This window comes from Oncorhynchus keta, chromosome 4 (assembly GCF_023373465.1).
Source record: "Oncorhynchus keta strain PuntledgeMale-10-30-2019 chromosome 4, Oket_V2, whole genome shotgun sequence".
Classification (NCBI taxonomy): domain Eukaryota; kingdom Metazoa; phylum Chordata; class Actinopteri; order Salmoniformes; family Salmonidae; genus Oncorhynchus; species Oncorhynchus keta.
In genome coordinates, this window is record NC_068424.1 from 58,920,649 (window position 1) to 58,947,078 (window position 26,430).

At 42.8% G+C, this 26,430-nt stretch overlaps 1 protein-coding gene across 3 annotated transcripts in view; it reads left to right on the forward strand.

Annotated features, from left to right (window-relative positions):
• The window catches only part of si:dkey-237h12.3 (teneurin-3), a 161,894-nt gene extending 143,947 nt beyond the window's left edge, over window positions 1–17,947 (forward strand). For all 3 annotated transcript variants that reach the window (XM_035766574.2, XM_052511257.1, XM_052511258.1), the window contains 7 exons: window positions 2,483–3,357; window positions 5,310–5,485; window positions 5,905–6,140; window positions 7,277–7,573; window positions 10,929–12,540; window positions 12,798–12,928; window positions 16,301–17,947. In XM_035766574.2, coding sequence (XP_035622467.2) covers window positions 2,483–3,357; window positions 5,310–5,485; window positions 5,905–6,140; window positions 7,277–7,573; window positions 10,929–12,540; window positions 12,798–12,928; window positions 16,301–17,053 — 4,080 coding nt within the window. In that variant the 3' untranslated portion in view covers window positions 17,054–17,947. The remainder of the gene's footprint in view (window positions 1–2,482; window positions 3,358–5,309; window positions 5,486–5,904; window positions 6,141–7,276; window positions 7,574–10,928; window positions 12,541–12,797; window positions 12,929–16,300) is intronic.
• Window positions 17,948–26,430: the final 8,483 nt, after the last annotated feature.

Here is a 26,430-nt window from a genome sequence, read left to right on the forward strand (position 1 = left end):
GAAAAATTGGGCGTGCAAAATTATTCAGCCCCCTTAAGTTAATACTTTGTAGCGCCACCTTTGCTTGGGGTATGAGTTGCTTGGGGTATGTCTCTATCAGTTTTGCACATCGAGAGACTGAAATGTTTTCCCATTTCTCCTTGCAAAACAGCTCGAGCTCAGTGAGGTTGGATGGAGAGCATTTGTGAACAGCAGTTTTCAATTCTTTCCACAGATTCTCGATTGGATTCAGGTCTGGACTTTGACTTGGCCATTCTAACACCTGGATATGTTTATTTTTGAACCATTCCATTGTAGATTTTGCTTTATGTTTTGGATCATTGTCTTGTTGGAAGACAAATCTCCGTCCCAGTCTCAGGTCTTTTGCAGACTCCATCAGGTTTTCTTCCAGAATGGTCCTGTATTTGGCTCCATCCATCTTCCCATCAATTTTAACCATCTTCCCTGTCCCTGCTGAAGAAAAGCAGGCCCAAACCATGATGCTGCCACCACCATGTTTGACAGTGGGGATGGTGTGTTCAGGGTGATGAGCTGTGTTGCTTTTACGCCAAACATAACGTTTTGCATTGTTGCCAAAAAGTTCAATTTTGGTTTCATCTGACCAGAGCACCTTCTTCCACATGTTTGGTGTGTCTCCCAGGTGGCTTGTGGCAAACTTTAAACAACACTTTTTATGGATATCTTTAAGAAATTGCTTTCTTCTTGCCACTCTTCCATAAAGGCCAGATTTGTGCAATATACGACTGATTGTTGTCCTATGGACAGAGTCTCCTGCCTCAGAAGTAGATCTCTGCAGTTCATCCAGAGTGATCATGGGCCTCTTGGCTGCATCTCTGATCAGTCTTCTCCTTGTATGAGCTGAAAGTTTAGAGGGATGACCAGGTCTTAGTAGATTTGCAGTGGTCTGATACTCCTTCCATTTCAATATTATCGCTTGCACAGTGCTCCTTGGGATGTTTAAAGCTTGGGAAATCTTTTTGTATCCAAATCCGACTTTAAACTTCTTCATAACAGTATCTCGGACCTGCCTGGTGTGTTCCTTGTTCTTCATGATGCTCTCTGCGCTTTTAACGGACCTCTGAGACTATCACAGTGCAGGTGCATTTATACGGAGACTTGATTACACACAGGTGGATTGTATTTATCATCATTAGTCATTTAGGTCAACATTGGATCATGCAGAGATCCTCACTGAACTTCTGGAGAGAGTTTGCTGCACTGAAAGTAAAGGGGCTGAATAATTTTGCACGCCCAATTTTTCAGTTTTTGATTTGTTAAAAAAGTTTGAAATATCCAATAAATGTCGTTCCACTTCATGATTGTGTCCCACTTGTTTTTGATTCTTAACATAAAAATACAGTTTTATATCTTTATGTTTGAAGCCTGGAATGTGGCAAAAGGTTGCAAAGTTCAAGGGGGCCGAATACTTTCGCAAGGCACTGTAAGTCAAATAACCACCAAGCCCTTGATTAGTTTAATCAGGTGTAATCGAAGTTCATGTAGTCAGCAACTGATTTTTCCTACCAAACAACATGACATTTCAGCATTTCAACAACTTTCCACAGATGCAAAAATCTTCCCTTAACAGTTGATAATGGTGCATGAAGAAGGCAATACGTTACCTCCTCATGAGCATAGTGCCCTGTCAGGAGGCAATAAGTTACCTCCTCATGAGCATAGTGCCCTGTCAGGAGGCAATAAGTTTCCTCCTCATGAGGCTAAAACATTAACTCAATATAACGTTGTCTATCCTCTCAAACATCTCCACTCTATCCCCTTTCCATTACATACAGTCTCTGACATGGTGCAAATGAATAATGAAGAAAATAAAACTAAGAAAGCTTTTATCATATTAAAATGGAATGGCGGGCCTCCAGTACACACCATATATTTAGGGTCTCTGGAGGGGACGTTTCAGGAGTGGATTGGAGTCGAGAGTCAAACTCAACTTGGATTGGAGTCCCATACCTCTGCCCTTTACACCAAGGGGACATGCCAGAGAACATTTCCATTTGTCTTATCGGAACCCTAATGGAGGCATGAAACCATCAGGCGGACTGGCCTGCATAGGACTAAACATGTCGTCTTAAGTTAATTAAGACACTTCAATGTTACAACCCAACACAGATATCCTTTTGGCTAGACTGTAGCATCCCAAGGCATATTGTCCCCCATAAGAAGGCAGACTGGCAGGCTGGCTTGCATGGCACAGCAGACACAGAGACAGCCTTAAGGGCAAAATGCCTTATTATTAATCACTGTCTGGAAAGGACAATTAAGGATGTGTTTTCCCACAGTTTTTGACAATGCTGATGTCACACTGAAATATTTCAGAGATTGTAGACATTTCTAATGGGACAAGGTTGCCAATGTCACATTGGTGATGTGTAGATGGAGAAGATCACAGTAATTTGGGTTGACAGTCACGTTTTAATGCCATGTCTCTGTGAAGTGGTGCCTATAACAATGTCCCGATCTGCAGGTGCTCCTGGAGTGGCCTACCGACCTAGCGGTCAGCCCCATGGATAACTCCCTGTACGTCCTGGACAACAATGTGGTCCTACGAATCACTGAGAACGGGCAGGTCAGCATTGCAGCAGGCCGGCCCATTCACTGCCCTTTGGCCGGAATGGACCGTGGAGGTCAAAGGGCAGCACTGACGCCCCTGAATTCTGCCATAGCCATCGCCGTGTCCTACCACGGCGCCATCTTCATCGCCGAAACTGACGAGCGGAAGCTGAGCCGAATCCGAACTGTATCCATCGATGGTGAAATAACCCATCTGGTGGGGTCGCCGTCCGACTGCGACTGTAAGAACGATGTTAACTGCGATTGTTACCAGACGGGTGATGGCTACGCCAAAGACGCCCGTCTCAACGCACCGTCCTCTCTTGTCGTGGCACCCGATGGCACCCTGTATATGGCAGACCTGGGCAACATCCGCATCCGGGCGGTCGGTAGGAACGGGCCTGCGTTGACCTCCAATGCCAACACCTTCGAGGTGGCGTCGCCGGACGCCCAGGAAGTGTACGTCTTTGACACCAATGGTACCCACCAACACACCGCCAGCCTCATGACGGGTGACTTGAAGTATACCTTCAGCTACAGCATGGAGAACGACGTAACCGCCATGACCGATTGCAACGGAAACACCCTGAGAATCCGCCGCGACCCTAACCGCATGCCTGTGCGCATAGTCGCCCCTGACAACCAGGTAATCTGGCTGACCATGGGGACCAACGGTGGGCTGAAGACCTTGATGGCTCAGGGCCAGGAACTAGTGCTGCTCACCTACCATGGTAACACTGGCCTGCTGGCTACCAAGACCTCTGAAATCGGCTGGACCACATTCTACGAGTGAGTATACAGAAGTAAGAGGGTCTGATTCCTGGAATGGCTGAATAGACCTTGACTTTTTGGGGTGATGAGTCTGACTAGATAATTATATTTGAGTAATATGAAGAAATAGTCATTGATCATAAGGTAAGCTAAATAAGTTACTGCTTTGCACTTAAAATGTACTTAAATTGATATTATACTCTGCTAAAAAAATGAAGGGAACAGTTAAACAACACAATGTAACTCCAAGTCAATCACACTTCTGTGAAATCAAACTGTCCACTTAGGAAGCAACACTGATTGACAATACATTTCACATGCCATTGTGCTAATGGAATAGACAACAGGTGGAAATTATAGGCAATTAGCAAGACACCCCCAATAAAGGAGTGGTTCTGCAGGTGGTGACAACAGACCACTTCTCAGTTCCTATGCTTCCTGTCTGATGTTTTGGTCCCTTTTGAATGCTAGCGGTGCTTTCACTCTAGTGGTAGCATGAGATGGAGTCTACAACCCACACAAGTGGCTCAGGTAGTGCAGCTCATCCAGGATGGAACATCAATGCGAGCTGTGGCAAGAAGGTTTGCTGTGTCTGTTAGCGTAATGTCCAGAGCATGGAGGCGCTACCAGGAGAAAGGCCAGTACATCAGGAGATGAGGAGGAGGCCGTAGGAGGGCAACAACCCAGCAGCAGGACTGCTACCTCCGCCTTTGTGCAAGGAGGAGCAGGAGGAGCACTGCCAGAGCCCTGAAAAATGACCTCCAGCAGGCCACAAATGTGTCTGCTCAAACGGTCAGAAACAGACTCCATGAGGGTGGTATGAGGGCCCGACGTCCACAGGTGGGGGTTGTGCTTACAGCCCAACACCGTGCAGGACGTTTGGCATTTGCCAGAGAACACCAAGATTGGCAAATTCGCCACTGGCGCCCTGTGCTCTTCACAGATGAAGGCAGGTTCACACTGAGCACATGTGACAGACGTGACAGAGTCTGGAGACGCCGTGGAGAAAGTTCTGCTGCCTGCAACATCCTCCAGCATGTCCGGTTTGGCGGTGGGTCAGTCATGGTGTGGGGTGGCATTTCTTTCGGGGGCCGCACAGCCCTCCATGTGCTCGCCAGAGGTAGCCTGACTGCCATTAGGTACCGAGATGAGATCCTCAGACCCCTTGTGAGACCATATGCTGGTGCGGTTGGCCCTGGGTTCCTCCTAATGCAAGACGATGCTAGACCTCATGTGGCTGGAGTGTGTCAGCAGTTCCTGCAAGAGGAAGGCATTGATGCTATGGACTGGCCCGCCCGTTCCCCAGACCTGAATCCAATTGAGCACATCTGGGACATTATGTCTCGCTCCATCCAACGCCACGTTGCACCACAGACTGTCCAGGAGTTGGCGGATGCTTAAGTCCAGGTCTGGGAGGAGATCCCTCAGGAGACCATCCGCCACCTCATCAGGAGCATGCCCAGGCGTTTTAGGGAGGTCATACAGGCATGTGGAGGCCACACACACTACTGAGCCTAATCTTGACTTGTTTTAAGGACGTTACATCAAAGTTGGATCAGCCTGTAGTGTGGTTTTCCACTTTAATTTTGAGTTTGACTCCAAATCCAGACCTCCATGGGTTGATACATTTGATTTCCATTGATCATTTTTGTGTGATTTTGTTGTCAGCACATTCAACTATGTAAAGAAAAAAGTATTTAATAAGAATATTTCATTCATTCAGATATAGGATGTGTTATTTTAGTGTTCCCATTTTTTTTGAGCAGTGTATTTTCATCTTGATGGGAAATTGGTGGCAGTCACCTTAACTTCCTTCACATTGACACACACTGGAAAATTTGCCCACAGTGTCATATTTTGACCCTTTGATGTTGCCTACATACTCTGAAAAAAATGACACCATGCATCAATGGAAACATTCATGAATCATAATGACCACCTTTACATTAACTTCTCCATCTATCTTTCAGCTATGACAGCGAAGGCAGACTAATGAACGTGACGTTCCCCACCGGAACAGTGAACAACCTGTACACCGACATCTACAGGGCCTTGACTGTGGACATTGAGAGCTCCTTGACTGAAGAGGAAATTAGCATTACCACCAATACCTCCACCATTCGTGCCTTCTATACATTGGCTCAGGGTAAGCCACACATCTCCTCTCTGTCTTGCTAAAACAAGTACAAACAGTTCAGATGGCCATTTTGAAAGTAGTTATATGTCATTGTTGCTTGGGTTGTCACGGCAATGTTGAGTAAGATTAAGTCATGTATCATTATGGGTGAGCGGTTTTGACAGAAGACAGTGTAAATGATTACTTCCTCAGTGTGTGGGGTAAGCAGAAACCTTGTATTGTAACTCTTTGTCCACTGTATTGAGCTATTTCTTCCATTTGTTGTAGTTCTATAGTTATTTTTTAAATGTTAATCCGTTTTCTACCAGTGAGTAGTTCTTTTTTTGATATAGGTGGCAAGATTTCCCCGAGTATCCACAACAATGATTTAGAGTTACAATACTTAGTACAATGTTATCATTTATGACCCTGTCTTTTAAACATTTCAGATCAATGTAGAAGCAGTTATCAGGTTGGCTATGATAACTCTCTGAGGATCACCTATGCCAACGGAATGGACACCCACTACCAGACTGAGCCCCACATCCTGGCGGGCACTGCCAACCCCACCGTGGCACGGCGTAACATGAGTTTGCCAGGGGAGAGTGGGCAGAATCTGGTTGAGTGGCGCTTCCGCAAGGAGCAAACCAGGGGCAAAGTCATTGTTTTCGGGCGCAAGCTAAGGGTGAGTTTCACTTTATTATTCAGAGTTTCATTTAGCTATAAGACATGTTGTTCACTAATTTACTTTATATTAACTGTGACACTTACCTGAAGTGTAGATCTACAGCAAAATCATTTAAATGCCTCCCTGAATGCATCAATGATTAATCCTGGAGTTGCGTGTGAGATATGAGCATACCTGATTTCAATTAAATGCAGTAAAATAGTACCTGCTTCCAAATTCCCAATACCCTATACTACCAGTATTCTTCTCCAGAACCTGCCAATGAGATTTACAATTGACGTTATGAACTTAACTTGGGTAGTTACTTTCCTTAACAGCAATTTTGGGTTTAATTGTTTCTGAGCAAATGCCAGTGTCTCTCAGTTTAATGAAGCCCTTGAAGGAGCTGTTCATCTCCTCTCACTGACTGCCAAAGAGCGGCAATCACACTAAATGCTGTTTTTAGGGCACCAGACAAAATAATAAGTGCACTCTCCGTGACTCTGTGACTTAAAAGTCTGTAGCATAGAATTAGGAATTAGACTACTAGAATTGACATGAACCTTCTTATGATGGTATACAAGGTCAGCCATTTTGGTAAGGGAGTTGAGAGCTACCTCGTCAATAATTTGTCAAATTAACTGCCAATAGGCCAACATTTCATTCAAACAATGCAGTCAATGCATAGCCAGACACAGGCTCAAATCAGTTGTTGACAAGTTGTAAATGATATTGTACTGATATGGTATCATATTATAACACTTACAGCTTTCCAAGAAGACAATATTAAGACATTTATGGTATGCGTGCATATATTTTAGAGGCTATTTCTAAATCAAATTGATATAAAACTTTTGTATACTGTATTTATAATTATATGACAATATTTTAGGTTGACAATAATTTTGTTATACAATTACTGATATATCATATGCCTTACTTGTATTTTCCTGCTTAAGTAAGAGAATGAAATGCATCACCTATGCCTCTACTGCAATTCGGACTGGTTTGGATTTCTCCCAATGGCTGACATTTTCATACCATTCTGAAACTTTGAGGGTTTATGACATAGCCCCTCTAGTAATCTAATATGATCTCTATGGTCTGTTGTTGTTTTGGCTTGGCTTTGATTCAATACACATACCAACTAATAGGTGAATGGACGGAACATTCTATCGGTTGATTACGACCGTACGCTGAGGATGGAGAAGATTTACGATGACCACAGGAAGTTCCTGCTGAAGATTATCTATGACGGCGCGGGCCACCCTGTGCTGTGGGTACCGAGCAGTAAGCTGCTTCCCGTGAACGTCAGCCGGAGCAGCAACGGTCAGATCAGTGCCCTCCAGAGGGGGCAGACCAGCGAGCGGTTGGAGTATGACGCTCAGGGACGCGTTGTGTCCAGATTGTTTGCTGACGGGAAGACGTGGAGTTACACATACCTGGACAAGGTGAGGGTTGAAGTGATTCAATAAAAGGATTTGGTTTCTCCACTGGTCGCTCAGTGCACAACACAAATGGATGATGAAAGTAATTGTGTATATGTTAACTGCCTTGTTCAGGGGCAGAATGACAGATTTTTACCTTTCAGCTACTAGTCTAAACATTCTAACCACTAGGCTACCTGCTGCCCCTGCATTGAGCAGTAGCCCTGATTCTCACGGACAAAGGAGTATGTGTCTTCTGCCTTTGTGAAGCAGGATGTGTAATTTGACACCACTTGAAGAGGAGCTGTCCCTCCTACCATTTCATTCGCTTTCCGACTGTCCATCAACTCCTGGCTGAAACCTACATCACAGCCACTTACATCGTAACGCAGCAGGAGAGAGTGATTTCGTTGCTGTAGTGCATTCAGAGATCGATTTATACCAGTAATCTAAAATAATTAATAGATAAAAAATAAAAACGTTCTGTTTGTCATAGACGGACAATATTAATATGAGATGAAAAGTGAGTTCCTATCTAGTTCAAAAAGCCAAGATGGAGCTCTGTCAGACATTCACAGTGATGGGGGCAGATGTTTTGATCAAGAGAGACCTTTAGAAAATAAACAGAACAGAACCCCCTGAACCCCCCCTGTTCCTAGGCCGTCATTGAAAATAAGAATTTGTTCTTAACTGACTTGCCTAGTTAAATAAAGGTAAAATAAATAAATAAATAACAACTCCTTGCTGAATTTCCCTAAGAACATAACTCCTCACAGAACTTCCCTAAGAACATAACTCCTCACAGAACTTCCCTAAGAACATAACTCCTCACAGAACTTCCCTAAGAACATAACTCCTCACAGAACTTCCCTAAGAACATAACTCCTCACAGAACTTCCCTAAGAACATAACTCCTCACAGAACTTCCCTAAGAACATAACTCCTCACAGAACTTCCCTAAGAACATAACTCCTCACAGAACTTCCCTAAGAACATAACTCCTCACAGAATTTCCCTAAGAACATAACTCCTCACAGAACTTCCCTAAGAACATAACTCCTCACAGAACTTCCCTAAGAACATAACTCCTCACAGAACTTCCCTAAGAACATAACTCCTCACAGAACTTCCCTAAGAACATAACTCCTCACAGAATTTCCCTAAGAACATAACTCCTCACAGAACTTCCCTAAGAACATAACTCCTCACAGAACTTCCCTAAGAACATAACTCCTCACAGAACTTCCCTAAGAACATAACTCCTCACAGAACTTCCCTAAGAACATAACTCCTCACAGAACTTCCCTAAGAACATAACCCCTCACAGAACTTCCCTAAGAACATAACTCCTCACAGAATTTCCCTAAGAACATAACTCCTCACAGAACTTCCCTAAGAACATAACCCCTCACAGAACTTCCCTAAGAACATAACTCCTCACAGAACTTCCCTAAGAACATAACTCCTCACAGAACTTCCCTAAGAACATAACCCCTCACAGAACTTCCCTAAGAACATAACCCCTCACAGAACTTCCCTAAGAACATAACTCCTCACAGAACTTCCCTAAGAACATAACTCCTCACAGAACTTCCCTAAGAACATAACTCCTCACAGAACTTCCCTAAGAACATACAGTGAGGGAAAAAAGTATTTGCTGCTGCTGATTTTGTATGTTTTCCCACTGACAAAGAAATGATCAGTCTATAATTTTAATGGTAGGTTAATTTGAACAGTGAGAGACCGAATAATAACAAAAAAATCCAGAAAAACGCATGTCAAAAATGTTATAAATTGATTTTAATGAGGGAAACAAGTATTTGACCCCCTCTCAATCAGAAAGATTTCTGGCTCCTAGGTGTCTTTTATACAGGTAATGAGCTGAGATTAGGAGCACACTCTTAAAGGGAGTGCTCCTATTCTCAGTTTTTTACCTGTATAAAAGATACTATATCTATCCACAGAAGCAATCAAGCAATCAGATTCCAAACTCTCCACCATGGCCAAGACCAAAGAGCTCTCCAAGGATGTCAGGGACAAGATTGTAGACCTACACAAGGCTGGAATGGGCTACAAGACCATCGCCATGCAGCTTGGTGAGAAGATGACAACAGTTGGGGCGATTATTCGCAAATGGAAGAAACACAAAAGAACTGTCAATCTCCCTCGGCCTGGGGCTCCATGCAAGATCTCACCTTGTGGAGTTGCAATGATCATGACAACGGTGAGGAATCAGCCCAGAACTACACGGGAGGATCTTGCCAATGATCTCAAGGCAGCTGGGACCATAGTCACCAAGAAAACAATTGGTGACACCACTACGCCGTGAAGGACTGAAATCCTGCAGCACCCGCAAGGTCCCCCTGCTCAAGAACGCACATATACATGCCCGACTGAAGTTTGCCAATGAACATCTGAATGATTCAGAGGACAACTGGGTGAAAGTGTTGTGGTCAGATGAGACCAAAATGGAGCTCTTTGGCATCAACTCAACTCGCAGGTTTTGGAGGAGGAGGAATGCTGCCTCAAGGAGGAATGCTACCCCAAGAGCAGGTGGCCTAGCCAGTCTCCAGACCATAATCCCATAGAAAATTTGTGGAGGGAGCTGAAGGTTCGAGTTGCCAAACATCAGCCTTGAAACCTTAATGACTTGGAGAAGATCTGCAAAGAGGAGTGGGACACAATCCCTCCTTAGATGTGTGCAAACCTGGTGGCCAACTACAAGAAACGTCTGACCTCTGTGATTGGCAACAAGGGTTTTGCCACCAAGTCATGTTTTGCAGAGGGTTCAAATACTTATTTCCCTCATTGAAATGCAAATAAATTTCTAACATTTTTGACATGCGTTTTTCCTGATTTTTTTGTTGTTATTCTGTCTCTCACTGTTCAAATAAACCTACCATTAAAATTATATACAGATAATTTCTTTGTCAGTGGGCAAACGTACAAAATCAGCAGGGGATCAAATACTTTTTTCCCTTACTGTAACTCCTGGCGGATCTTAAAATAAGTGAGATCATTTACTGGAAGCCTCAGCTGCAGAGACTTTTCCTTGTGCAAAACCATGCAGAGATTTCCTTGCCCTCACTTGGCCCTCCTTGTGCTCATTACAAGACAGGGATAGGCCATGTCAACAAAGAAACACGAGGCACACTGAAAGCTTTAGGAGCTCAAGTAACCAATGTCCCACTGAAAGCACTTCTAGCATCCAAAGTGCATTATGAATGAACTCTGAGTTGCCATGGATTTTAGGAGTCAGAAATAAACATGTGTAGGTTTGATGCAATTGTTTAGGCTATTTTGTGAGCTGGTGGTATGCATATATATTTATTTGTAGTCATAAAACAGCAATAATTTGTTTTTTCTCCCTTTCCTCAAGTCGATGGTGCTCCTGCTCCACAGCCAGCGTCAGTACATCTTCGACTTTGACTCTCAGGACCGGCTATCTGCCGTCACCATGCCCAGTGTGGCCCGCTACACCATGAACACAGTCCGCTCAGTGGGCTACTACCGCAACATCTTCCACCCGCCTGAGAGCAACGCTTCTGTAGCAGTGGACTACAGCGAGGATGGCCTCCTGCAGCGAGTGGTACACTTGGGCACGGGCCGCCGGATCCTGTACAAGTACCGACGGCAGAACAAGCTAGCCGAAGTCCTGTATGACAGCACGCGGGTCAGCTTCACGTACGATGAGATGGCAGGCGTGCTGAAAACGGTCAACCTGCAGAGCGAGGGCTTCATCTGTTCAATCCGTTACCGCCAAGTGGGCCCCCTGGTGGACCGGCAGATCTTCCGCTTCAGCGAGGACGGCATGGTCAACGCCCGCTTTGACTACACCTACGACAGCAGCCTGCGCGTCACCAGCGTGCAAGGCGTCATCAACGAGACGCCGCTGCCCATCGACCTCTACCAGTTTGACGACATCTCCGGCAAGGTAGAGCAGTTCGGCAAGTTTGGCGTTATCTACTATGACATCAACCAGATCATCTCTACGGCCGTCATGACCTACACCAAGCACTTTGACGCCCACGGCCGGATCAAGGAGATTCAGTACGAGATCTTCCGATCCCTTATGTACTGGATCACCTTCCAGTACGATGACGTGGGACGATGCACCAAGAGGGAAATCAAGATTGGGCCATTCGCCAACACCACCAAGTACGGCTATGAGTACGATGTAGATGGCCAGCTCCAGACGGTCTACCTCAACGACAAGATCATGTGGCGCTACACCTACGACCTGAACGGCAACCTCCACCTACTGAACCCAGGCAACAGCGCCCGCCTGCTCCCCCTGCGCTACGACCTCCGCGATCGCATCACCCGCCTGGGAGACGTGCAATACCGCATGGACGAGGATGGCTTCCTCCGACAACGAGGTTCCGAGATCTTCGACTACAACTCAAAGGGCCTCCTGGTACGCGTATACAGCAAGGGCAACAGCTGGACCATCCAATACCGCTACGACGGCCTGGGCCGGAGGGTGTCTACCAAGAACAGCCTGGGGCAGCATCTGCAGTACTTCTATGCAGACCTGAGCTACCCCAGCAGGATCACCCACGTCTACAACCACTCCAGCTCTGAGATCACCTCCCTGTACTATGACCTGCAGGGACACCTGTTTGCCCAGGAGATCAGCAGCGGAGAGGAGTACTACATCGCCTGTGACAACACCGGAACCCCTCTGGCCGTATTCACCAGCAATGGCCTCCTGATCAAGCAGGTCCAGTATACGGCGTATGGGGAGATCTACTTTGACTCCAACCCGGACTTTCAACTGGTGCTGGGGTTCCACGGGGGGCTCTATGACCCACTGACCAAATTGTTGCATTTTGGTGAGAGGGACTATGACATTATGCCCGGCAGGTGGACTGTGCCTGACATCAACACCTGGAAACGAGTGGGGAAAGAGCCAGGTCCTTTTAATCTCTACATGTTCAGAAACAACAACCCCATCAGCAAAGTACATGAAGTGAGAGAGTATGTCGCAGGTAAGATATTTATTGTCATTTATATTCGACATAGTAACATTTAATGTGCACGTCGTGTAAACATGTTATTTAAATGTGCTATTCAAATGTTGAAATCTTTGTACCTACTTAAACTGGTAATGCATGCAATCATGCCAGCTTATTCATGACAACTAAGACATTCATTACTTATGATAAAACATTACCATATTTTCTATTTTGACATAACCGCATCATTAAATATTTAGTATGACCTCGATCTTATTTGTCCCATGTAGATGTGAATAGCTGGCTGGTGACCTTTGGGTTCCATCTACACAACACCATTCCTGGCTACCCAGTCCCAAAGTTTGATCTGACCCACCCATCTTATGAACTGAAGAAGAGCCAGCTCTGGGATGATTTACCGGTTGGTTTCATATTTTACATTATTTCAATCACTCCTTTATTGTCCTGCTATTTGTGATCCATATATTAGAGAAATGTAAAGTAAGCAGGTTGAACTTTATATTTAAAAAATGTAACCTTTATTTTACCAGGGAAGACGTATTGAGACCTAGGTCTCTGTTTCAAATGTGCCCTGCACAATACAACACAAATATACACGCTATACACAATATATACATATATACAGTATTCACATTAAAATACAAGGATTAGGATGAACACGTTATTTTAAGAATGTGAAATGTCAGAATAATAGTTGAGAGAATTGTTTCTTTCAGGTTTGATTTCTTTCATCCCATTCCCAGTGGGTCAGAAGTTTACATATACTCAATTAGTATTTGGTAGCATTGACTTTAAATGGTTTAACTTGGGTCAAACATTTCAGGTAGCCTTCCACAACCTTCCCACAATAAGTTGGGGGAATTTTGTCCCATTCCTCCTGACAGAGCTGGTGTAACTGAGTCAGGTTTGTAGGCCTCCCTGCTTGTAAATGCTTTTTCAGTTCGGCCCACATATTTTCTTAGTAACAGGGTCAGGGTTTTGTGATGGCCACTCCAATACCGTGACTTTGTTGTCCTTAAGCCATTTTGCCAAAGTATGGAAGTATGCTTGGGGTCATTGTCCATTTGGAAGACCATTTACGACCAAGCTTTAACTTCCTGACTGATGTCTTGAGATGTTGCTTCAATATAGCCACATGATTTTCCTGCCTCATGATGCCACCTATTTTGTGAAGTGCACCAGTCCCTCCTTTAGCAAAGCACCACTACAACATGATGCTGCCACCCCCGTGCTTCACGGTTGGGATGGTGTTCTTCGGCTTGCAAGCGTCCCCCCTTTTTCCGTCAAGCATAACAATGGTCATTATGGCCAAACAGTTCTATTTATGTTTCCAAAAAGTATGATCTTTGTCCCCATATGCAGTTACAAACCGTAGCCTGGCTTATTTCTGGCGGTTTTGGAGCAAGTGGCTTCTTTCTTGCTGAGAGACCTTTCAGGTTATTTCGATATAGGACTCGTTTTACTGTGGATATAGATACTTTTGTACCTGTTTCCTCCAGCATCTTCACATGGTCCTTTGCTGTTGTTCTGGGATTGATTTACACTTTTTGCACCATGTACATTCATCTCTAGGAGACAGAATGCGTCTCCTTTCTGAACGGTATGTCGGCTGCTTAGTCCCATGGCGTTTATACTTGCGTACTATTGTTTGTACAGATGAATGTGGTACCTTCAGGTGTTTGGCTGAAGGTACCAGACTTGTGGAGGTCTTTTTTCTGAGGTCTTGACTGATTTATTTAGATTTTCCCATGATGTCAAGCAAAGAGGCACTGAGTTTGAAGGTAGGCCGTGAAACATTCACACGTACACCTTCAATTGACTCAAATGATGTCAATTAGCCTATCAGAAGCTTCTAAAGCCATGACATCATTTTCTGGAATTTTACAAGTTTTTTAAAGGCACAGTCATCTTAGTGTATGTGAACTTCTGACCCACTGGAATTGTGATACAGTGAATTTTAAGTGAAATAATCTGTCTGTAAACAATTATTGGAAAAATTACTTGTGTCACGCACAAAGTAAATGTCCTAACTGACTTGCCAAAACTGTTTGTTAACAAGAAATTTGTGGAGTGGTTGAAAAATGAGTTTTAATGACTCCAACCTAAGTCTATGTAAACTTCCTACTTCAACTGTTTATGGGGAATACAACCATCCCAGCTCTGCAGATTTAGCTGCGAATAGACAGAATCATTAGATCACTTGTTTTGGTGCTGCCCATATGTAGCTGGTTTTTGGTCGCAGGTTCAGGAATGGCAGAAAAAGTTGAACATTTACTTGAAGCTAACTCTGCAAATCTGCAAATAGATCTTCTGGGTGATTTGAAAAGTCGTGGTCAATCAATCAATAATATAATAATACTCTTAGCAAAAATGTTTATCTTTAATTTACAATCTGTAGAAACTATGAGAATAGAAAGATTCAGAACTTTTATGAAACATCACAGCGGAAAATATACTGTATGGCAGCTAGAAATCAAAACTGGATGGTCTTCAGAGAGGGATGGTAGGGGTAGAGAGTAGCTGAAAGGTGGGACTAAAAGCAAACAATAGATAACAAATGTCAAATATAGTGTTTCCACAAAATGTATATAGTATGTATAAGCAGGAAATAGAAATCTAAGTATTTTTGTCCATTAGTTTACTCCAATTAAGGGTAGGTAGGGTTAGGGAAAATATATCGAAAAATGTTTTAATTATATATACAGTACCAGTCAAAAGATTGGACACACTTACTCATTCCAGTGTTTTTCTTTATTTGTTACTATTTTTTACATTGTAAAATAATAGTGAAGACATCAAAACTATGAAATAACACATATGGAATCATGTAGTAACCAAAAGAAGTGTTAAAAACGAAATATATTTTGGGTTTTAGATTCTTCAAAGTAGCCACCCTTTTGCCTTGATGACAGCTTTGCACACTTCTGGTATTCACTCAACCAGCTTCATGAGGAATGCTTTTCCAGCAGTCTTGAAGGAGTTCCCACATATGCTGAGCAGTTGTATATGGGGGATTGGAAATGATGCAGACAATTTCTTTGATAGAAGCCACAATTTATCTGCAATATTAAAGATGATCTAGATAAGACAGAAGTTTATGAAGTAGGGTCTTGTAAGAACACAGGGAGTAATGTAGAGATTTAAAAGAGCATAGTTGTTTGCTGTATGAATATCAACCACTATGACAAACAAGCAGTGGAAAAATAAACATGTATAAAAGAAACAAGAATCCATACATGTTCATTTTTGTTTTAGGTTTGTAATTGGTATCACATTTAATTGAACAGCGTTTTCATAGGAAGAAGTACAAATTGGTTTCCATTTATAATTTAATTCATTTGGCACAGTAGCAAATAACTTATCTAAAACCTTTAATTTATTGTATCCAGTTTACGTTTTCTGCTGTCCAAGACAATGTGTTATATTTGCCCTTGCAGTACACATTCATAACACAGATATAATTATACTGTACTGTACTACAAATTCATAAGAAATACATAGACATTTATACACAGTACATATGTGACATTACCACTTGTCATTGTTAACATAATCAGTATTCAATGCTTACTAAGCTGTCAAGAATTGCCTAGTAATCATTATATGATAAAAATCCACAACGGCATTTGACCTTGTTGTAGCTTTATCTCACTTCCTGGTAATACAATTATCTTGCAGGCACTGTTTGACGCCTGCTTCTGCTCATGAATGGACTGCAGTGTGAAGTTCTGCCATGCTCAGACATTAACGTTTCACTGCATTCTCTTCACAGTCCATCTCTGGGGTCCAGCAGGAAGTTACCAGACAGGCGCATGCCCTCCTTACATTTGAGCGGCTGCCGGAGGTCAATGCGGGCCGAGGCCGCCGAGGCGAGAAATCTTGGTTATGGTTTTCAGCCGCCCAGTCCCCTATCGGTAGGGCCGTCATGTTTGCCATCTACAAGGGCACCGCCCACACTCACACGCTCAACGTAGCCAACGAGGACTGCATCAAAGTGGCCACCGTCCTCAACAATGCCTTCTACCTTGAAGACCTGCACTTCACTGTGGAAGGCTGCGACACTCACTACTTCGTCAAGCCCGGCCTGCCCGACGGCGACTTGGCGACACTGCGACTCACCAGCGGCCACAAGACCCTGGAGAACGGTGTCAATGTCAGCGTGTCCCAGTCCACCACGGTCATGGACAGCCGGACTCGGCGCTTCGCAGATGTGGAGTTGCGGCGTGGGACGCTTGCGCTGCATGTGCGCTATGGCTCCACGGTGGACGAGGAGAAGGCCCGCGTGCTTGAGTTGGCCCGCCAGAGGGCGTTAGTGAGTGTGTGGGCCAGGGAACAGCAGAGGGTGCGCGATGGCGAGGAGGGCGTCCGCCCATGGACAGAGGGAGAGAAGAGGCAGCTCCTGAGCAATGGGAAAGTGCTAGGGTACGACGGGTACTACGCACTTTCCATCGAGCAATATCCGGAGTTAGCAGACAGCGCTAATAACATTCAGTTCCTACGGCAAAGTGAAATAGGGAAAAGGTAACTAACTATTGTGCACTTGCTGCCAAAAATACTTTGAATGGCCTGTTTCAATGGAGGCGTGGCGACGGTGGGAACGAAAGCATCAATAGTGGCATGGCCAAAGATTAAATATAGCTATGTCCGAGTGGGGTGTGTGTTTTTGTAAATCATATGTGATTGAAAGCAATGCTGTGCAATGCTGTTAAACAGGGGACTACTACAGAGTAAATGTATAACTACGCCAAACCTTAATATGGGCAGTGACAAGATGTACCTCTGTAGCACAAACTGATTGGACTGTTGACTGTCAAACAGGAGCCAGGAGAAATAGTAGTGTTTTGGGAAATATTTAGTCTTTTTTTGTCTCTGTTTTTTACTAAGTGTTGTCTGCTTAAAATTAAAAGAAAGTATTTAAAGGTGAAATGAAATGTTTACATACGCATTATATCTGCACTTCTCTGGAAATATGATGTATGAATTTTTACTCCTCAATAGGCAATGTCCATTACCTGATGTTTTGTCTTGAATCGATGACCTTTCAATTTGAGGTTTCGTCTCACTCAGTGACCATCACACCTAACATGTCGGAATTGAGAAGCACTCCCTTTGATAAACCCTGGCTCATACCCCTTTGTGTTGCTTTTAAAAAGGACATCATAACATTACAAGTTATATGTTATACAAAATATTTGTTTCGTGTATCTGCCTTGGTAGGAGATCAGGGCAAAATATGTATGAAGGAAGTCTGGCACAGATACTTGTCTTGTCCAAGCACAGGAACACCATGTTTTGTAAATTATGAGTTTTATTGTTTTGTTTTCTATGAAATTGATTAACAGACCATTGATGATTATACCAAGTAATTTATGTTGTGTTTATACCTTGTAAATAAAATCTAAAACCTTTTTTAAATATATTTTTTGTATTATGTTACAGAAGAAACAATATTGGATATTGCATCATAAAAATGCATCTTTGAATTATGACATTTAATTTAGAAGTCTCTGCAAGATTTTGTTGCATAAGGTATGAAATATCCTGTCAAAAAACAGTAAAAACAAAATCTATTTAAGGTGGTACAGACGATCACTATATACCACATTCAGTGAAATATTTGCTCCTTGCGTGTTGATCACGCATAATGCCTTGTGACTTGGCCCCTGTCCAATAAATATTTAATGAACACAAATAATTAATGAACGCATATCCCCCAAACAAGTTTGTCCAAATATAGAATCCATACATGTTAGCAGCTATCATAACTTGTGTTTTGTATAATTAATAAGATCATGGATTAAAAAGCTTTTGTTCGAGTCAGCCATTTTCATTTGTCATCTGTTCTAATGAAATGGTAGTACCGTAAAGTCTTTACTAAAGACGTTTACTAAAGGCGTTTAGAAAGTGTTCAACGAGACCTTCATTTCCTAAATGCGTGCCCTAAAATGATTAAGACGGCCAAATCCTGCTCCTCTTTGAAGTCAGCTGTTTGTAACAGTTGAATTGAATTGTTTAAATTGTGACTGAACCGATTTTTGAGTGTAACAAACCAGGATTTTTGACAGGACAAGACCCCTTAACACTGATGGCTTCTATCAACTTCATAATCCTTAGGGTTCGGGGTAGGTCGTCTTCGCTCTATACAATTCTGAACGGAAACACCAATTAGATTTTGGATTGTAATAATTGCTTGCCCTTCCTAATGTTATCAAAGCCTTAAGAGTTGTATCAGATCACAGGGCACAAACTCGGTAGAACAAGTTTTAGGCTCAATTATAGCCTGCCCACATAATCATAGGCGTGAGCCTTTGAAGAATTCTTAATGTGATACTAAATTGTTGAACATTAACATTTCTTCAAAATGTACAGGTGATGCAGTTCCCAGCCTAATTGTAAGGAATCACATGTCATTCTGATCCATGCTATTTTAATAATTGGTTTTAAAGGAAATTAAGGACCACATTTCATACAACACATATGAACCCTTAATGTCTATACAATCCTCTGTTGCTCTCTAGTGGTACAGTGTCTACAGCAGAGTAGTATTTACTTTACTAGGCAAGTCAGTTAAGAACAAATTCTTATTTTCAACAATGGCCTAGGAACAGTGGGTTAACTGCCTTGTTCAAGAGCAGAACAACAGATTTTTACCTTGTCAGCTCAGTTACAAGGCCAATGCACTAACCACTAGGCTACCTGCCACCCCAGATAAGCATTTGTGGATAATATATTATACCTGCATTCCAGGATTTTGATCAGGGGTCAGTACTTTACCTACTACTATACCTTTATTTATTTATTTAACTAGACAAGTCAGTTAAGAACAAATTCTTATTTTCAATGACAGCCTAGGAACAGTGGGTTAACTGCCTGTTCAGGAGCAGAACGACAGATTTGTACCTTGTCAGCTCGGGGATTTGAATTTGCAACCTTTCGGTTACTAGTCCAACACTCGAACCACTAGGCTACCCTGCCGCCCCATTATACAATACGCAACCAGTCACTGTACGGAGTTTATATTAAACAAAATATCTTTCATAGTTTGTTTTGTATTGCAGAGAAGACTGCAGAACTCCATGACATGATTTCTTAGCAGAAGCATTAAACATCACCGTAGCATCAGATGACTGCATCCATTGGCTATTAGTACCCAGAGACAGCATCAAACAACCACAGCAACAGGCATGATCACCAAGTTTTAGCAACATTTACCTATGCTTCAAACAGAATAGCTAAGGTGTCCCAGTACAAGTGTAAGCAAAATGATCAACGGCATAGCTCAACATAACCACTATCACTGTGTGACCGCAACAGGCACATTCAAAGCAAACCAGCAGATCACAACACACTGCTATGTGGCCTACTTCAAAGAACAGCATAAAAGCAATGGCACAACTTACCAAGTATATCAAAGACCAAAAGCATTATGCAATAAGCACATCAGACGCATGTGAAAGACATCCATGTTCTAAAATTCAATTGATGTGACTCGTATTCATTTCATATGACACAAAGGAATCAAAGTCCCAGTGCCTGAAATACCAGTGCAATCATACATGGCATGGGTGTACACACACTTTTTTAACTTGAATGAGGGAAATTGGATTACTGGTATGTATTGCCTTGGACAATGCATGAACATTCCAGTGGCATAGCGCAGTTTCGCAGGGCCTCCTCAGTTTTAGAGCAAGGCCTCACTCACCCCTCAAAAATATATATAGAAAAATGTGCAGTTTTATAACTATTCTCTTGTTATTTCACACATTTTGCAATGAGGCTGAGATTTTTTTGGGCTGAGCTCAGGGATTCTTCAAAGATGGGACAAGCTCAAATATATGTCTTCATGTTAACAATTTTTAAATATATGTTTTGATAACCCAAAATATTAGCTATCACACCATATAAAGGAGCAACTATTTTTTTAAATGTTTTCATAAAATTACACCATAATTTTGGTACAATTATTGTCCAACAAATGTTAAATGGCCTTGATTGTTTATTTCTAACATTAGAATATTCATAAATATGTAATACAAATCATCAAACTTATTTTTGTTTTGTTTTATAGCACTATTAAATGCTTCAGGGCTAATTCCGTTAGCATTTTGGCATGTTTTTCTAGATTTACAACATAAAACAACATTTATAAAGCAAACATTATCCCTTAGGTCTAGCACAGCAAATATTTAAATTGTTTAAGCATATGTTGCAGAACAGTGATTATTCTTTCAGAATATTGACCAAAAAACATTTCTTCAGGTTTAGCCATCAGTGACGGACTTGACAAACCCCTAACGGAGTTGACAACCGATAATTAAAACAGACTTCTTTTATAAAATGAATATCCTCAATAAAAATATGATAATTCTATCAGATTTTTCAGCACTCTGACATAATTGACGTTAGACAAAAATCTGAGAGTTGATATTTCATGGAGTTTATAAAAAATTGCATTTTTCTTCATTCAAGTGGTATACACTGTAGCAATTGAGTTTTTCCTCAGTTGCTTTATGACTCTAAAACCTAATTAAATGTAACATATATGAACAAAAATTCAATTTTTTATTTTCATCTATCAGGCAGATGGCGTTGACAGTTTATTGTTGGGACCATGATGATTCCAAAATTGCTTTTTTAAATATATCAAAAGTAGATAAGTTTGCAGACCACAGCTGCTGTCCAAACACTTAAAAGAGACACCCTACTGTGTTGCCTCAGCCCTCAAATTAAGTGGACACTTCTGATGATGTGTCGTGACGTCTGACGATGAGTATACACTTGCAGGGCAAGGTGCGAGGGAGGAAGGAATGATTTTTAAATGGACCACCCTTGGCCGGAAATTCATCACTCGTTCATCCCATGATGATTGATTTTTCAACCACCGGTGGCTTGTGGGTGCTTTATATGTGCTACAGTCAATTATCAGTGCATGTCTACTTATATTAAATATATAATTATTAATATAGGTCTACTGTATGCTAGCTAGCAAATTAATTAGCTAACTAACGTTAGCCTGCCTAGCTGGAACTTCTGAAGAAGGAAAATGTTTTATTTCTACAATTTCCAAAAGAAAACCAAACAAAAACATATTTACTTTTTACGAGACGTGTTTGTGCCATCATGTGTACTAACTTATTTGCATTCATTTTTACTTACACTTATATGTTGACTTCTTCATTGATGTTGTTTTTATGTTTTCACTGACTTTTCTTAGCGGATGTACAATTGTCGTGAATTGAATTATGGAGAGTTTCAGGCCCTGGAGTGAATTCAATTGGACACTCGCAAAGCTGACTAAAAACAAGGGCTGAGGGGCTTACGTTGCAAACTTCACTTGCTTAGCTAATCATTTGGACCACCCTCCAAGATGATGACGGGGATTCCCCCAAGGGCATAAGGCAAGGGTAAGTTGACGAGGGTATCTCTTTTTAGTGTTTGGACCGCAACACACGAGTGGTGTTGTTGCACTGCATGAGGACATGAATAAGGGGTCCTTATGGTATAGCTGACCCTGCTCATTCCTGATCCATTTAGGATTTTAGACAAATATGACGGAGTTGACCAAATCTCCAGACACATTTCGGAATCAAAGTTTTAAGATAAATATTATTTAATGTCACAGAGGGCTTTTGCAAGAAACTGCATGTGACCCGATTCAGGAAACTAGGTGTATGTTGCAAGTCACGATGTCACAGGAGAGCCTTTTGAACGTAAAAAATATTTTTTTATCAAAATGCGTTTTTTGGCAGAAATGCCTTCTCGAACATGTGAACATTCATGTGCCTTGATATCAAATGTGTATGTTATCTGTAAATACGAATACAATTGTTAAATTAAGAACCTAGTTGGTTTAGCCACAGAGAAAGAGAGCAACCTTCTCGTCAGCCATGATTAGCTGAGATAATGCGTGGGCTGGACATGCCGAGGGATGAGTTTGGATTGGTCTGCGGTGTTGCATCTTGTGTCTATAAAATGAGCTCCTCGTAATCCGTAGATAATCCTTTCTTCTGCAGTTTTTTTAAAAATATATAATGATAGCCATGGAGAATTGCAAATATGTTATGAGGAACTGCAAATATGTTGTTACTGCTCTCAATAACATTGCTGCCCTGAATTGCGAACAATTTGTGTGGTCTACTTTCTGGAGGATGATCGTACCATGCTGACTCTCTCTGAAAATGAAAATGAATCAGACAATGAGGAAATCCCTGATTTAGGGAAAAACATTTTAATTGAAGAAGACATTGTAGAGTCTTCTGATGACAGTGCTGGAGATGAAACAGCGACAATCAACAGTGTTGTTGTCATGGAAGAAGTTGACAGAGTTTTGAAATCAGTGGAATGTCTGATAGAAGCAACAAGACACAGGACGTCTTATTTAATTAAAGGGGTTGCAGTCTGCAGTGAAGCTTTCATCCATGTATATTGGTAAGAATGTAACATTGAACCTACTTTATTTAGTTAACTTCAGATAGCTATGACAATCGGGTTGTATTGCTAGTTAAAGCTTGCTGTTAGCTAGCCAGCTGGAGTTCGAAGCCTGGTTTGCTAAAGTTACTCTATGGATTGGGATTTTAGTTCATTTTTTAGCTAGCTAATGTTAATGTTACATGTCTAAACAAAAGACCCCAAGTTAAAGCTTGCTGTTAGCTAGCTAACGTAAGCTGAGGTTAGATGGCTGGCTTGCTAACGTCACTCTGTGGATTGGGATTTTAGTTAATTTTTTAGATGAGGTTAGATGGCTGGCTTGCTAGCTAACATTAACTTACATGTATGAAGTGTATGTAACGTTAGTATCTGGAATTTGTCTTTCAGCATCAGTAGAACACCCTCGACTCTCCTCCACCAGTCATACAAGGAGAATGATCTAATGGCTCCCATCAAAAAGAGAACTGGCCCAAGCAAGCACAGGTTACACCTGAAGCATGAGGACTTGCTGTGAGTGGTGAACTTCATCAACAACTACGCAGAGGATCATGCAATAGCATTACCAGGACACCACCCAGGACACAAACACTTTGGTGGAAAGCTGCTGCCATCCCAAGCATCATTGTGGCGTCTCTACAAGGAATCAATGACGTAAAGCATAAACCCATTTTGATTATTTAATTGACCTCCAACATCATAGTCACTACTTTTATCTATCTCACATTTGTTTTGTATTTTCCAGAGGTATGTGTAGTCTTCCTTCAGGAATCTGTGGAGAAAATTGCTGCCCCACATTTCAAGCACTAAGCCGAGGACAGACCTGTGCTGGCAGTGCCAGATGAAAAACTATCAGGTCTTCAGATCTACCAGAAGCTGTTTAATCAGCCAAGATGAAGAAGCAAGAGCAGCATCTCCTGCTTGTTCAGAGTGAGCGGTCTGTCTACCAGAAGATGGTTGCTGACTATATATATATGGGAGGCAGGCAAATACATTTCACTGATTGGTGTAAAGACAAGTTGACAGGAGTGAGACAATTCATTGTAATTTATCTTAATGTTCTTTTGTTGTTTGCAGATGCACTATCCTTCTGCCATTATGCAGCCAAGTCCCATCTACTTTTTAACTCCTCGCAAGTGTGGGTTCTTTGGTGTCTGCTGTGAAGGAATACCACAACAAGTCAACTACTTGATTGATGAAGGCATGTCAACCAGCAAAGGCAGCAGAGCAGTCATCAACTACATTCACCATTTCTTCACCAACTACGGAGTTGGGGAAACAAGTGTGGATCTGAATTGTGATAACTGCAGTGGCCAAAACGAGAACAAGTTTGTGCTCTGGTCTTGTGCCTGGCGGACCATGCGCAAGCTCCACTGCAGTCTGGACCTTCATTTCCTGATCACAGGCCACATCAAGTTTGCCCCCGACTGGTGCTTCGGCCTCATCAAGCAGAGCTTCAGAAAGACCAGGGTAAACACTTTGTCTGAGATTGCTGGTGTTGTGAAGGACAGCACTGTGACAGAGGTCAACATCCCACAGCTGGTTGGACTTTGAGCTGTTCCTGTCTATTGATGTTCTGTATTATGTCATTCTGTATTATGTTTCATGTTTTGTGTGGAACCCAGGAAGAGTAGATGCTGCTTTTGCAACAGCTAATGCAGATCCTAATAAAATACCAAATACCAATACTCTGGACTTCAGGATGCTGCCACAGATCAAGCAGTACCAGCACTTCAGGTGAATGTCATTTCCATTGCATTCTATGAGGTTATTCTTCTTATTGAAACTTGGGAGGTGAATTGATGTTGTAGTTTTGTTGACGTTGAGTGTGAGGTTATTTTCCTGACACCACACTCCGAGGGCCCTCACCTCCTCCCTGTAGGCCGTCTCGTTGTTGTTGGTAATCAAGCCTACCACTGTTGTGTCGTCTGCAAACTTGATGATTGAGTTGGAGGCGTGCGTGGCCACACAGTCGTGGGTGAACAGGGAGTACAGGAGAGGTCTCAGAACGCACCCTTGTGGGGCCCCAGTGTTGAGGATCAGCGGGGTGGAGATGTTGTTGCCTACCCTCACCACCTGGGGGCGGCCCGTCAGGAAGTTCAGTACCCAGTTGCACAGGGCGGGGTCGAGACCCAGGGTCTCGAGCTTGATGACGAGCTTGGAGGGCACTATGGTGTTAAATGCCGAGCTGTAGTCGATGCACAGCATTCTCACATAGGTATTCCTCTTGTCCAGATGGGTTAGGGCAGTGTGCAGTGTGGTTGAGATTGCATCGTCTGTGGAGCTATTTGGGCAGTAAGCAAATTGGAGTGGGTCTAGGGTGTCAGGTAGGGTGGGGGTGATATGGTCCTTGACTAGTCTCTCAAAGCACTTCATGATGACGGAAGTGAGTGCTACGGGACGGTAGTCGTTTAGCTCAGTTACCTTAGCTTTCTTGGGAACAGGAACAATGGTGGCCCTCTTGAAGCATGTGGGAACAACAGACTGGGATAGGGATTGATTGAATATGTCCGTAAACACACCAGCCAGCTGGTCTGCGCATGCTCTGAGGGCGCGGCTGGGGATGACGTCTGGGCCTGCAGGCGTTGCGAGGGTTGACACGTTTAAATGTTTTCCTCACGTCGGCTGCAGTGAAGGAGAGTCCGCATGTTTTATTTGCGGTCCGTGTCAGTGGCACTGTGTTGTCCTCAAAGCGGGCAAAAAAGTTATTTAGTCTGCCTGGGAGCAAGACATCCTGGTCCGTGACGGGGCTGGTTTTCTTTTTGTAATCCGTGATTGACTGTAGACCCTGCCACATACCTCTTGTGTCTGAGCCGTTGAATTGAGATTCTACTTTGTCTCTATACTGACGCTTAGCTTGTTTGATTGCCTTGCGGAGGGAATAGTTACACTGTTTGTATTCGGTCATGTTTCCGGTCACCTTGCCCTGATTAAAAGCATTGGTTTGCGCTTTCAGTTTCACGCGAATGCTGCCATCAATCCACGGTTTCTGGTTTGGGAATGTTTTAATCGTTGCTATGGGAACGACATCTTCAACGCACGTTCTAATGAACTCGCTCACCGAATCAATATTCGTCAATGTTGTTGTCTGACGCAATACGAAACATATCCCAGTCCACGTGATGGAAGCAGTCTTGGAGTGTGGAATCAGATTGGTCGGACCAGCGTTGAACAGACCTCGGCGCGGGAGCTTCTTGTTTTAGTTTCTGTCTGTAGGCAGGGATCAACGAAATGGAGTCGAGGTCAGCTTTTCCGAAAGGAGAGCGGGGCAGGGCCTTATATGCGTCGGGGAAGTTAGAATAGCAATGATCCAAGGTTTTTCCAGCCCTGGTTGCGCAATCGATATGCTGATAAAATTTAGGGAGTCTTGTTTTCAGATTAGCCTTGTTAAAATCCCCAGCTACAATGAATGCAGCCTCAGGATGTATGGATTCCAGTTGGCAAAGAGTCAAATAAAGTTTGTTCAGAGCCATCGAT